This window comes from Arvicanthis niloticus, chromosome 9 (genome assembly GCF_011762505.2).
Source record: "Arvicanthis niloticus isolate mArvNil1 chromosome 9, mArvNil1.pat.X, whole genome shotgun sequence".
Lineage (NCBI taxonomy): Eukaryota > Metazoa > Chordata > Mammalia > Rodentia > Muridae > Arvicanthis > Arvicanthis niloticus.
This window is the reverse complement of record NC_047666.1, coordinates 22,607,639-22,622,499: the sequence shown is the minus strand read 5'-3', so window position 1 is coordinate 22,622,499 and position 14,861 is coordinate 22,607,639. Positions and strand designations below refer to the sequence as shown.

Below are 14,861 nucleotides of genomic sequence, written 5' to 3'. Positions count from 1 at the left end.
CTGGGAATGGGTTTTGAGATTTCAAAAGCCCACATCAGTCCCAGTGTCCCTCTGCTTGCTGCCTGAAGATCAGGCTGTAGCTCTCAGCTACTGCTTCAGTGCCACGTGTGCTGAGAGTTTCCCGCCACATTGATAGTGGACTAACCCTCTGAAACTGTAAGCAAGCCCCCAATTAAATGTCTTCTTTTATAAGCAAAGTCACAGTGACGGTGTCTCTCCACAGTAACAGAACACTAAGACACAAGCAAAGTCACAGTGACGGTGTCGCTCCACAGTAACAGAACACTAAGACACATAGGCTCTACTTGCCTCTATGATCTTTAGGCTGTCTTCAGGTGGGTCCTCAGAGAGCAGGGGGAAGAAGCCAGGCAGCATCAACTCCCTCGTGGCCACCAGCTTCACCAGCAGTGTGAGAGACTGAGAAGGTGTGATCACACAGAAGCTGCAGGCAGGGAGATTCTGGTTGTGTCTGGGGATCAGGGGTTCCCCTCTGGCCAACAGCAGCCAGTCTCTTTTCTGCAACAAGGACAGATATCTTCAGTCTTTGGTTTGTTTTGAGGATGACCCCAACTGAAGATTCAAGATCTCTTTTGGGGGTCAAGAAGGAAAGTCATTTTACTTTGGCCTTCGGCAGGAGCAGAGTTACTATTCTTCCTCTCTGATCTAGTATGCCAGAGAGACTACACAAAAAAGTTTCAGTAAAGACACAAACTGAGAAATGCTCTTTAACTTGAAGTGGGTTCATCTCAGATAGACTATTAAATGCCATGTGTGGAGTCTGAAAATGACAATCTTATGTATGTTGTGTGTGTGTGTGATTTGTGTGTGCATGTGCATATGCATATACCATGACATGTGTATGTCAGAGGACAACTTTTGGAAATTGGTCCTTGTCTTCCACCTTGTTGTGGCAGGGTATTTGTTTGTTTGTTTCTGATGTAAATTCTAGGCTAGTTGACCCACAAGCTTCTGGGCAATTCTCCTATCTCCATCCCTATCTTGTCATAAGAGTGTTGGAATTAAAGATGCATGTCACTAGAGCCTGGCTCAGCAGTTAAGGGCACTAGCTGCTCTTCCAGAGGATCTTGGGTTCAATTTCCAGCACCTACATGGTGTCTCACAACTATCTGTAACTCCACTTCAGAGGGATCCAACGTCCCCTCTTCTAGCCTACAGGGGTACCAGACATACAATGATGTACAGACATGTACAGTTTGTGCAGGCAAAACATCCATACACATAAACTAAAAATGATTAGTGTGCTTGGATTGAACTTGAGTGATCAGGGTTGTGTGGCTAGTGGTTTTACTTGATGAACCATCTCTTCTACCTCAATCTTTACCAGCTGGGTATGAGAGTATTCACCTTTAATCCCCATACTCAGGAGATGGACACAGGAGGATCACAACCTCAAGGCCAGCTTGGCCTATAAATGAGACAAAAACAAACAAAAGAATGATGGGGAATGCCCCTGAAATACTCAGTGAAGGTTTAAGAAGATGCTGCTTGTGGAGCAAGAAGAGAAAGAGGAACTGTGTAGGGGAAAACTTTAGTACAACGAGACAGTGGGTGGGGACAGGGCCCCTGAGATCAATGCAGCCAGTCCACAGGACAAAGTTGAAGTGGCAGGATCCCAGGGCAGTGGCTCTGTGAATGAAGAACCACTTTGTCACACTGCCACTGAGCAGGTAGAGATTAGCACACCGGCAGAGAGAAGGGACAATCATTTACAAATGGATTTGCAGGCACACCCTTTTTGATGAGGTGGAAAGGAGGCAACTTTCTGTGGTGCTTTTCCAAGGAAAACTACAAATCTCCAAGAAACATGGAGTCAGAATGGTTATAGTCATCAGTAAGTTATGTCCTCTTGCTGGCTGAGACCATTAATGACATCTGGCATAAATGTAACAGTTTCCCAGCTACACAAGACGGGGAACAACAGCCCCATACTACTTTTCCCAGTCTAACAAGAGCAATTTGGAAGACAATGGGAAAGGAGACCATTAGTACTGTACAGAAGACACACAAGGGAAAGGGGACCATCAGGACTGTGTGGAACACAAGGGAAGTGACATAGCAGCTAATACCTGCTGGCAGCTTTGTGTACACCCAGAGAAACAGCAGTGGGAGACAGGAGGGAAAGCTCTGCCATCTTAACTCAGTGCCATCAAACCATGTAGCACAGAACACCATGGAATCTGGTGGTTGCTGGCGAGGGGTAGGGACTGTATACATGCCTCCAAGCAGAGATTATTCTTGTGGTTGGTGGTAATAGGCTGAAAATTTTGGAGTATGGTGCTTCCTCAATAAAAGCATGGGTAGGGCTGGAGAGATGGCTGAGCGGTTAAGAGCACTGACTGCTCTTCCAGAGGTCCTGAGTTCAACTCACAGCAACCACATGGTGGCTCACAACCATCTGTAATGGGATCCGATGCCCTATTCTGATGTGTCTGAAGAGAGACAGCAAGAGTATACTCACATACATTAAATAAATAAATAAATCTTTAAAAAAAGCATGGGTGGAGACAGATGATCTGGGCATGAGGAAGTTAACTATAAGTCTACTCATAATCACAATAGTGACTGTGAATATCATCATAATTCACAGCGTTGGAATGCTTGCCCAGCCACAGACACTGTACAAAGAGCACTATAGAGACCTTTAGAAGTTCATACGCTATTATTATTGTGCTTATATCTAGAGATTTTTCTGAAGAACAGATTCAAACTGTGATGCAAAGTCTACTTGAGGCTTCCTGAATCCATCAAGCTGGGAGTAAATAATATTAAAATTATAGTGTATGTGTGTGTCAGGTGTGCGTGTCAGGGTATTTACCTACTGTGGGAACACAGCCCTGCTAATTCTGAGGGGAGACTATGCAATTGCTTGACTTCCATTGGCCAAAGTAACTTTTCATTAGGGTCAAAGTTTCAATCAGCACTGGTTTTCAGTCTTCTCTGAAAACCAGTTCAGGCATTCTTTGTAAGTTTCTTAAAATTTTATTGAGCTGAGAGTTGGAGAGATGGCCCAGTGGTTAGGAGAATTTGTAGAACTGAACATCTGGGTTCTCACAACCTCTGTAATTACAGTTTCAGGGGCCCTAACACCCTCTTTTGACTTCCATGGGCACTAGGCATGCACGAGATGCACACACATGCATGCAGACAGAACACTTATACAATTTTTTATTGAGTGCCTATTCTGTTCCAAGCATTAGGTTGTTCAGAGTTCACTGGATACACTCTGTGTCCTATTGGAATTTATAATGAGTTAGGGGAAGCCTGGACAGAATGCTCATCTAAGACTTCATGTGACCCACTCTTCTGACTGGTCTGTTTTTAGAAATGATTGTCCTGTGTCCCATATCAGCCCTAAACAAACTGATAATATCTACCACCTGCCCAAGCACGACTTGACTAAGCATGAGATATCTTGCTACTGAGACAATGATCTAGGAGCTATGACAATGTGACTCTCCTCTTTAAGGAAGAGTCATGAACCTGCTAAGGGTCTCTGAGTGTTGCACACAATGCCATTTGGACAGAAGAATCCAAGTTGATTGACTTTGAACTAAGTTTCTGTTAGCTGGCAGGTACATAGAAAGGACTGAAATCTCAAAAGTCTCTGCTAATACTGGGACTCTCAGAGGAATGAGAAAATTTTTTGTCCCCTCCGTTTCCTTAGATTTTTGTTGTTGCTGAAATAGAATGTTTTTTATAGAATGTTTTTAAATTTATGCGCTTGATATAGTAAAGAAGTTGTTACAAAGCTCTGGAAGAGAAATAAATATTTCCTGATTAGATGACAACTTCCATTGATCTCCAACTCCTAGGAACATCTGGAGAAAGTGAGGAGGAAGAAGCTTTAACTCTAAGGCTCATATGTAGGATTGTAGATTTCTAGAATCTCCCCCTGGGTAGTGGTTATGGCACTAGACACTTGAGGTCCACGGCCCAAGCCTAAGTATATTACCCATATGGTTGAATTGTTAGGACAGGCAATTGTGCCTATGTTGGCTGTGGCTAATTGCCAGAGCAGGTATCTGAGGCTGAGAAAAAGCACTACCTGGGAGCATCTCAAAAACAGCAGCCTCTGGGGTCTTCCAGGGGAACAGTGCTTAACGACTGTAGTAGACTGCTGAGTTCTCTCTTATATACTTTGACTACTTCCAAGGAAGAGAGTGTGAGTTAGATGCTAAACCCATCAGAAGGAAGATATTATGCTATGGATGTGAAATGTCTCCTATGGGCTCACGCATTGGTGGAGCTGCTTTGGGAGGGAATCTTTAGGAGGTGGGGCCTAGCTGAAGGAAATGGATCAGTAGAGGCTCATGGTCTGGCCTGGATTCCAGTTCTGGTCTACGGAGATGTGATCACGTGAGCCTCTGCTACTGGGAGCCCCCTTTGCTGAGCACTTTTCCCACCAGGAAGGGCTACATCTCCTCACTGTAAGACAATAATCTCTCCTCCTCAAAGTCGTTCCTTGTCAGCTATTTGGTCACATCAAGAAGAAAGGTAACTATTATACAGTATGTGAACAGATGTCTGTTTATGCTGTGATTGGAGAGTTTGCATTGCATGAGGGTTAGACTTTACAAAGTAGGCTCCTTCTCTTCAGAGTAGGTGTGGACAAGGAAGGTTTGAATGGCATACCCTACTCCAAGTTCAGCCTTGAGTAAGGTCATCCTCCCCCAACTCCCTCTATAGCTTCTAATTACTGGAGTTGTGATGGAAGATGTGGCAACCATTGGCTCTCCACCACTCCCATGTTTTACTCTCTTCTCTTTACCCATTTTCCAGCCTTCTGTCATTGGCTTGAGGGTGATCATGTGACCCAAGTTTACATTATGAAACAGAAGTTTCTGGGTAAGTCTTTTGGAATATCCTGGTAGGTCTTTCTCTTTGTGATAAGGTTTAGTCTTAAGGTTTAGCAACCATCCTGGAGCCATGAGGCAACAGGCATAAAAATGATGTCTATCGGCTATGGATGCTGGAGCACAAACATTGAGGTGGGTCCTTGGTTGGTCAATTGCATCAGCCATGAATTAGCTTCTCCCCAGATATCTTGCTACATGGGAAAAACAAGATCTTAAGTATAGGCTGGACTTGGAGGTACACACCCTTAATCCCAACACTTAGAGCAGAGGCAGATGGATTTCTGTGAGTGTAAGGCCAGCCTGGTCTGCATAGCAAGTTCCAGGCCAGCTAGGGCTACAAACACATCTCAGAAAACTTATTTAATTTACAGTTGTGGAGGTTTTCATCTTGTTGCAGCCTAAGGATTCATTATAAATACCAAAGAGAAGGAAGAGGATATGGTTACTGACCTCTGGCTGACAGGAAAAAAAGCAGCACTGATCCAGCCTTGCAAGGTCAGGTTGAGTGTTTGTTATAGCAGGCAGAAACTTTAATCTCACACCTGTGAGATTAAAACAAAACTTTAATCAGCACTGCCTTGGTCTGCCATCAATGTGATGGCCAGCAAATGAATACAGTGTGCAATTAGTAGAGCATGACAAGTTGCCCAGAGAGATGTTTCAGAGGCAACCGGAGAGAGCAGGGAGGAACAAAACACCCTTTGCTTGTGGAGAAAGTTGCATCTCCTTAGTATAATGCACCTAGGAAAAGAAACTATAAGCTAAACATGCCTGGAAGGAAGCAAGGAAGAAATTAGGGTTCTTTAGGATTTGCTTTCTCTCTCACCCAAGCAAGGAATGAACCAGGAGAGAAGCAGCTGTTGCAGCATCCAGTAACCTTATTGGCTTGAATCCGAAATAGTTCCCAGAGACTGTGTTGAAATCTTGGTCCTCAGTAGATGGAACCATCTGGGAGAAGTTAGAAACTTTAGGAGGTGGGACCTAGCTGCAAGAAAGAGGTCACTTAGGGGCGTATCCTGTCACTCTCTCTGCTTCCTGTCCATCATGAACTGAGAAGTCTCTGCCACGTGATCTTTTTCATTATGGCCCTAGCATCAACTGAGCCAAGGGCTATGTTCTGAACATTTGAAATTGTGAGCCAAAATAAGTTCTCCCTCTCTTGATTATACTTCGCCACATTGCTAATACACCCGTGACTGATACAGCCCTGCGTCTCTTACACTAGCTCCCATAAGCAGGGAGATGGTAAAAGACTCCAAACCATCTAAACCACATTACCCAGCCTCACAAGTGAACAGGAAGCACTTTCCAGAATAGACAACAATACAAACTTTTATACCTTTAAAAAGATTAACAACATCCAAAATCTTTTTTCCAACCATAGTAGGATGAAACTAGAAGTCAGTAATGAAAGCAACAATATACTTCAACACATTCATAACTGAGGAAATCACAGGAGAAACTAGAAAATAGTTTACAGTGAATGAAAAGTAAAACACAAGATAGCAAAGTCCATGACAAACTGCTAAGGCAGGGCTTCTGGTAAGAGAGAAGCAAAGGAGGTAGCAGTCTTTCCCAGCAGTGAATCCTGTGGGCTACAACAACGACTGGTCTGGCGAGATATGCCCATGGGTGCAAGAGTGGCCCAAATGTCTCAAAAGTAACAACATTCTGATGGACTTTAAGGTCCGCTTCACAAGTTGAAACCCATACCCGATACCATTACTGGGGCCAAGAATCTGTGGCTAGACAGATCATAGGCCCCAGGGGAGAACCTGCTTCTATTACTCTGGTAAGTGGACAAAGTATCAAACCAACTCCTAATGACCTATCCTTATGCCCATAGATTAGAGTGTCTCGCAGCCCTCACTCTAGAAACTTCTTTTTTGCAGTAGATGACGATGAACTCAAGAGACCCACAGCTTGTCAAGGTGCAGAGGATAAGAGATTGTGGACATCTGTATCACTCTCCTCCACCCAAGGCTCAGGGATCATGGAGAGGGGCAGAGAGACTGTGAGAGTCAGAGGGGTAGATGATTACAAGGAGACAGTTTTCTGGACACAGCAGGGCAGTGCGTATATAGTCATAGATCACGGCAACTGAGATGTTGGGCAGGAAACAAGATTTTTTTTTTTTTATGTGTATGGTGTTTTGCCTGCAGGTATATCTGTGCGTCACATGCATGCCTGGTGTCTGTGGAGGTCAGAGAAGGCACCACATATTCTGGAACTGTAGTTACAGAGGGTAACTACATAGTGAGCCACTATGAGAGTGCTGGAACCAAACCTAGGTCTTCTAAAAGGGAAACAAGTGCTCTTAACTACTGAGCAATCTCTCCAAGCCCTTGGATTAATAGTAAAAAAAAAAAAAAAATCAGTCAATAGATTATACTATGCTGTCTTAGGGTTTGTATTAGTGTGAAGAGACACCATGATGGAGACAACTCTTATAAAGGACAACATTTGACTGGGACTGGCTTACAGTTTCAAAGGATTAGTTCATTATTGTCATGGTGGGAAATATGGTAGCATGCAGACAGACATGGTGCTGGAGAAGGAACTGAGAGTTCTACATCTTGATCTGCAGGCAGCAGGAGACTGTTCCACACTGGGCATAGCTTGAGCATCTATGACCTCAAAGCCCGCCCCACAGAAACACACTTCCTTCAGTGAGGCTACACCTCCTAATAGTGCTACTCCTTATGGGCCTAGCACTCAAGCACATGAGTCTAGGGAGGTCATACTCATTCAAATCACCACACATGCTAATAAAATAAAGAGAAAAAAAAACCCTATATAGTTATCCAGTAGGTTTCATTAAAAAAAAAAAAAAATTCAGCACCCTTTCACATTGAAAACAAACAACAAACTAGGAATCAGGGTAGAACTTCCTTATCTTGACAAAGTGCTAAACCAAACCAAAACAACAAAAATGAAAAATAACCTCATAGCTGCCTGCTGTAGCAGCTTGCACTTATAATTAGAGCATCTGGGAGGCTGACATAGGGGGATTCACCACAAGTTCAAACCCAGCTGGGGCTAGGTAGTGAGTTCCAGGCCAACTTGGACTACAGTGTAAGATTCTATTTCAAAACCAATAAACATACAAGCAAACAACTCCCTACCCCAACAAAACTCCCTCAAGATTCTAACAGTGGTAAACAGTAGCACACTGTGGTTTGAACAAGAGCAGCACCCACAGGCTCATATTTCTGAGTACTTAGTCATCGGTGGCACTATCAGGAGGTGTGGTCTTATAGGAGGAACTGTGTCGCTGGGGGTGGGCTCTGAGGTTTCAGAAGCCCAAGCCAGGCCCAATGGTTCTCTCTTCCTGCTGTCTGCCGATCTGGATGTAGAACTCTCAGCTACTTCTCCAGCATCATGTCTGCCTGCATGCCATCATGCTTTCTGACATGATGAACTAGGCCTCTGAAACTGTAGGCTAGCCTCAAGGAAATGCTTTCTTTTTTCTTTTGGTTTTTCAAGACAAGGTTTCTCTGTGTAGTCCTGGCTGTCCTAGAACTCACTCACTCTGTAGATCTGGCTGGCCTCAAACTCAGAGATCTACCTGCCTCTTAGCCTCCTCAGTCCCGGGATGAAAAGTGTGTGCCACCACTGCCTGGCTTAAATGTTTTCTTTTATAAGACTTGCTGTGGTCTTGGTGTCTCTTTACAGCAAGAGAACACTAAGATATACACTTTGCAGCCAAGAGCAGAAAGAAACATATCTGGCCTTACCCATTATCTATAGTACTGTATTGGAGACATGCTGAAGACCAGAGGCCTTTTAGGTTAGGATTCTGGGTTTGACCACAGGTAAGACGCATCCATGAAGATGCCAGGTCCATTAACAACACGGCCCATGGGAACTGGTACTTTCTGACCTTGACGTAAGAAAACAGTTACCACACCGGAGAGCTGTGGACAAACCCATGCTGTTATTGGTGCTATGAAAGCCAGGTAAGATGTAGCAACAGACACAAGGGTGGACAGGACAAGCAGCAAGTGGGGACAAGGTATGAAGGGAGCAGGAAAGCGTCACAGTGAAGGCATTTAAGCAGAATCTGGAAAAAGTGAATAAAACTTTGTGAGGTGGGCAGAGGCAAGGGCAAGGGTACAACGGTAGAGGCATGAAAGAAGTTAGTGTATTTGGGAACAGTTAGTAACTTATTAGTGTCTCTGGAATGGAGACTAGAAGAAGCTTGGTGAAAGATGAAGCAAGGAAAGTAGACCAGGCTGGACCACAAGAGGCCAAGTGACCCCACGCTAGCCTTCTGCCTTTACGCTTACTCCTCTCCTGACCTTCAGAGTCTAGCCTCTAGCTTCATTTTGTTTTTCTTCAAGGCTCTTGACCTGCCATCACCCCACTCTGGGCTTACAATCCTGGTCTTGACTCTTGGCCTATACAGCCAAGGACTTTCTGTTTCTCCACCCGTTCACAGCCCAACCAGCTCGTAGCCTGCGTGCTCAGACTGGACACATCCTGACTGGAATTCTGTCACTTCTGAGGCCAATTGGGGCAGACATGGACTGGACACTCAGGAATGTGTCTCTAGAGACGCTGACATTTTAAGAAGGAAACTGAAAGAGCTAGGTGGTGGTGTTTTCATTTCTTTTTCTAGTTCGCACAGAGCTAACTCTGAGAGAAATAAGGATGTGGAAAGTGAGTCACTGGCTGCATAACTGGGACTCCACAGTAGGGGCCAGTAATTGAAACATTTTCCTGGCAATGGAGGGATTCATCTCAGAAAGACCTGGAAAAAATCATTTTATTTTCTTCTATGTATCTTTATTCCCTAACACATTTTATGAACTTGTTATTCAAACATAGGAAAAAATGTAAAAGCGCGCAAAGACAGAATAACTAGTTAAGGAAGTTAAAGGAGAAAGGCAATAATGAAGCCAGGATTAGAAAAGCCGTGAGAGATGCTAGGAACCCTATGGCTCCAGACATACAGTCTGGGAGCAGCTGCCTTGTGGATGTTACCAAGTAACAAGTATGTTTCAGAGACTACCTGTGAACAATGTGTCAACAAACCCCTAGGGACTGTAGAGTGGTTTAACATTTGGGACTTGGAACAAGCTACCTGGGCTCAGTCCTGGCTCAACCATTTCCCTGCACCTTAGTTTCCTCATCTGCAAGACAGAGATGGTTCTTATTTTATAGGATTGTTATGCTAATAAACTAATCTGATAGTTGTAAAGTACTTGGGACTGTGTTAAGCACAAAGTCAATATCATAGAATATTGTTTCTAAAATTATCTGTACATAATAGTATACACGTTCCATCCAGAGGAAGAGGCAGGTGGATTTCTGTGAATCCAAGGCCTGCTTGGTCTATATAGTGAGTTCTGGGCCAGCTAGGGTTATGTAGTGAGATCTCTTTCTTTTCTTTCTTCCTTTCTTTTTTAAATTAAGATATATTTAATTATTAGTTGCTTCTTATTTTGCTACATTAAAAATAATTGAGTAATTTTTAGATATAGGTCTATAAAACCATCAAAGGACTATAAGGACACAGACTGTTATGATCTGGGCTAATCTAAGAGTGAAATTTATGAGATTGGTAGATGTGTAGTGATTTTCTCTGAGAGTAAAACCTTCAATCTTGGAAGATCCTGAAGATACAGGATGTCAGAAAGGAGGTGAGACAGCAGGATTGTCTAAGGTAGATGAAGTACTCTGTCCTCCAGAGATGATTCCTTTTTTGTTTGTTTGTTTTTTGTTTTCTTTCTTTCTTTTTTTTTTTCGAGACAGGGTTTCTCTGTATAGCCCTGGCTGTCCTGGAACTCACTCTGTAGACCAGGTTGGCCTCGAACTCAGAAATCTGCCTGCCTCTGCCTCCCAAGTGCTGGGATTAAAGGCGTGCACCACCACTTCCGGGCCAGAGATGATTCTTAAACTCAGGAAGCAAACAAAGCAAAGCCTTCAGGAAGACCCTGAAATTGACCAGACCCTTTCCCTCAAGCATATAAACTGTAAAGACTGCTGAGAGATACCCTCAGGCAAAGGTGCTTAGAAGAGCTGCTTACAAGAGGCTCAGAACAAGCAAGCTGCCTAGAAGAGGCACAGACCAACTCAGTTATGTGTAAAGAACACTCTATTTACCCTGCCTAGCCTATCCAAGCTGTCTGTAGCTATGCACTGTGTTCCAGGTTTCAGGCTTTTGTGAGCCATCTCCCATGCTGTGGTGGGCTTTTGGTGATGTAGCTGTCTTTGAGTTGTTTCTGTTCCTGTAAGTAACCCCTTGCCCATACTCTTGTAAGTAATTCTAATAGATCTTATTGGTTCACCAAATGAGACTTTAGTGGTGTCTCTACTTTGGTCTGTCATCAGTTTCCTATATAGGATGGAGATATGTTTGTCCTTGTCTCCAAGAACTATTATCATAACATAAAGGTAGAGAATACATCTATCAGAAAGACTGGGTAAAGCTCTTCTGGTGAAAGTCAGATGCCCAAATAAAACAAATAATCTTTGAGGAAGACAGAAATGGGGTGAATATCAGAAAAACCAAACCAAACAAAACACCATGGAATGGAAAGTACACTTCTGACTGCAGTTGACTAAGGCTTAAAGCATGTGCAAAGTGTTGTTGGAAAAGTTACATAACTTTTACAGCAGAGGAGCCCTATGGGTTGACACCGATGGCAAGGATCTGATTATTGCAGCATGTATTTTTGTCCGGAAAGCTGCTCCAACTGAAGAAGAGGAGAGAGGCAGCAGTGAACAAACTCACCTATACTTTGACTTGTGGGGAAGCTCGTGACCTGGAAGTGAAAACATGGAGTCAACTAACTGGTTGGGGCGAATTAGAGACTGCTCTGCGGGTAGTCAGATAACAAAGGTGGATATGAGAGCTTGAGAGAACAGCTACTTCTGCATCTGGAGATCACTGCAGGCCGCTTCTCCCTCCCAGGACAGTCAGAGAAGCTAGATAGTGTATAGAGACCTTTGTAGTGAGTTCTTGTCGAGGGTGGGAGCACACGGAGATGAGAGAAGAGATATTTAATGCTCTTCATTCATTTGATTGGAATCTATGTTATGTGAAGAAAGTAATGGGAGATAAAGCTGGACCTTGAATACTAGACAAAGAACTACAGATCTAATGGCATAATAACAGTGTCTAGAGGAGAAACTTTCCGGAGAGAGGTGGGAATTAGGATAGCTCCATTCCCCCTGAGGGCAGAGATCTGCTGGTGGGGTAGGGTGTGACTCGAGCCAGTTTTCCACTTAGAACATTTGTAACATGCTAGAGTTCTGTGGGTTTGGAGGCAGAAATACATGAGAAAAGCTAAGTGTTTCAGGAGACTTGGGTGGAAATGATGAGGGTTGAGACCTTTTAGGGTGAGGGGCGATACACAGCACACCGGGCTTGTCGCCGAAAGCTCTGGAAGACAGATTAAACTTTAGCAGGATGGCTGCCCAGCTGTGACTCAGCACAGTACCCGAGTACGCTATCTGCCTTGTGCAGGGAAGGGTGAGCCCTCTCTACCAACCAAAGCCTCTATAATACATTTATACACAAGGGGAGGCTTTTATTAAATACTATTACATTTAAAAAAAAAAGTCATTGTCAGGACTGTATGTTTAAAAACCAAAAAACAAAAGAAGGAATGAAATAGCCGGGCGTGGTGGCACACGCCTTTAATCCCAGTACTTGGGAGGCAGAGGTAGGCGATTTCTGAGTTCAAGGCCAGCCTGGTCTACAGAGTGAGTTCCAGGACAGCCAGGGCTACACGGGGAAACTCTGTCTTGAAAAACCAACCCCCCCCCCCAAAAAAAAATAGTAGTAACCAACAACTCTGTGTAAACCATGTGCCAGATATGTGCCAGGTTGACACGTGCAATTCTATGCACTCAAAAACATGCAAGGCACATTTTATAGTTTCAGTTAGATGTGACAGAGACAAGAGTGGCTAATGTGTCTCCGATGTCCCTCTGTCCTTTCTCTCTCCCTGTTGTACTGTGCTAGCACTGGCCTTGAATCTCTTACACAAGATCTCTCGGTGCTGTGACTCATGTCAAAGAAGCTAAGTCAATTTAGACTCTGGCTGAGTGGGAGGAGGAAGGCAGAGGACAGGGCCCAGAGGCTGTGGTGGTCTGAGTGCTAGTGCAGGCATGTGTAAAGGAGCTTAGGGACAGCAGGTCCGGGTCACAGACAATTATTGAGTGAAGGAGAAATATCTATTCATTTCTATGCCATTGTAGCTATAAGACCGACCTTCTTTGGTGTTTTTTGAAAACACAAACTAATTAATTAAAAATTACTTTTGGGTCACTGAATAATGTTTTTAATATGTCATCCTGCAGAGACTAAGCCGCAGGGGTTCGCTGTGTTTGCTGGGGTTCTAAATACATAAATACACCATAGTCAGAGATGTGAGTATTCGTTTAGGTTCACAGTCAGGAAACAATGAAGGAGCAGACAGGGCTATCAAGTTCCAAAGCACAGGCTTTTCTTGAACAATAGGGATATTTCCATCAGAATATTTTAGAAAACTGCAGAGCCACTCCAAAGTAGAAGTAATAGGTCCAGGAGAGATGGCTCAGCAATTAGAAAGCACCCGTATGCAATACTGGTGTTTGGATCCCAGCACCCACACAACAAGCCAGCTATCCCTACAGGGGTGTATGACCCTAACTCTGAGAGACATGGAGACAGGTGGATGACTACAGTTCCTGGCTTCCATCCTGGTCTAGAATCTATAAATTTCAGGTTCAGGAAGAGATCCTGCCTCAAAGGAAAAGGCAGAGAGAGATAGAGGACACCGATACTCTTTTTTGTGCCCCTCTCCCATTCCCATATACTCATATAGACACACACACATAAATAAATCTTAAAATAGAGGTAACAAAAGGGGGAATTTCTTTTCTGAGCCAAAATTTGACTAAAGCCGAGACCTTGGTTGGGAAAGTAAGGTAGTGGTAGAAGCCAGGAAAAGGCAAGTGTATCATTTAGGATTTTAGAATAAATTAAATTTACATCTCAGTCTTTAAGTCAAATGATATGACATATATTTTAAAAAACATTTTTAAATATGCTTTTCTCTAATAAAGGAATAGAATACATAAGATCTGATGAAAAAAGGCAACTAGGAAGGGCTCACTAAGAAAGACCATTGAGCTGAGTCTTTCAAGTTAGGACAGGATTTGAACACATGGAGATAAGAGAAGGGACAGCTTGAACAGAGAAGGATCAAAGGTGGGGAAATTAATGCTCTTCACTCATTTGGTTGTATGGTATGTGAAGATGTGAAGAGAGTAATGGGAGATAAAGCTGGATCTTGAATATAGACTGTGTGTCTGTATCCATATATAGGTGTGTGTGTGTGTGTGTGTGTGTTGCCAGAGATCAAATCTAAAGATTCATGCATACACCAGGCAAGTTCCCTGTCACTGAACTACACCACCATCTGAAGACACAAAGTATTTTGAAGCTGTAGATAACAGGCTCACTGCCATGCTTCAAGGTCAGCTCAGGGGCTTTGCTATAAGCCGGAGGAGAAGGGGAGACATGGAAAGCACCCTGACTCCTGAAGGAGTGAGTGCAATATTAAGGCTCAAGTAAAACAGGGCTTGACTAGCACAGTGAGGATCCAGGGACCGCCAGTGATGGATGGATCAGGCAGGCGAGGGTCATTAAATGAGTGGGTGTAGGCACATGAGAAACTGTGATGTCAGGACTGTTCCAAGGAGGCAGTGAGGCTGGGCCTGGTGGTGCATGCCTTTAGACCCAGCATTGTACAGGCAAAGGTAGGCAGATCTCTGTGAGTTCGAGGCCAGCCTGGTCTACACAGTAAGTTCTAAGCCATCCAGAGTTATAGAGTGAGTCTGTGTCTAAAAATAAATAGTGAAGGAAAGAAAGGAAGGAAGGAAGGAAGGAAGGAAGGAAGGAAGGAAGAAAGAAAGAGAAATGTAGTCTCACCATGTAGGTAAAACAGAGCTGGGGAAGGAAAGTTAGGAGTTTACAAAAAAATTTTT

General features: G+C 43.7%; 1 protein-coding gene across 1 annotated transcript in view; it reads right to left on the bottom strand.

The window, feature by feature from the left end:
* The window catches only part of M1ap (meiosis 1 associated protein), an 84,609-nt gene that overhangs the window by 4,729 nt on the left and 65,019 nt on the right, over nt 1-14,861 (bottom strand). Inside the window, exon 8 of the mRNA XM_034512541.2 lies at nt 310-516. Coding sequence (XP_034368432.1) covers nt 310-516 — 207 coding nt within the window. The remainder of the gene's footprint in view (nt 1-309; nt 517-14,861) is intronic.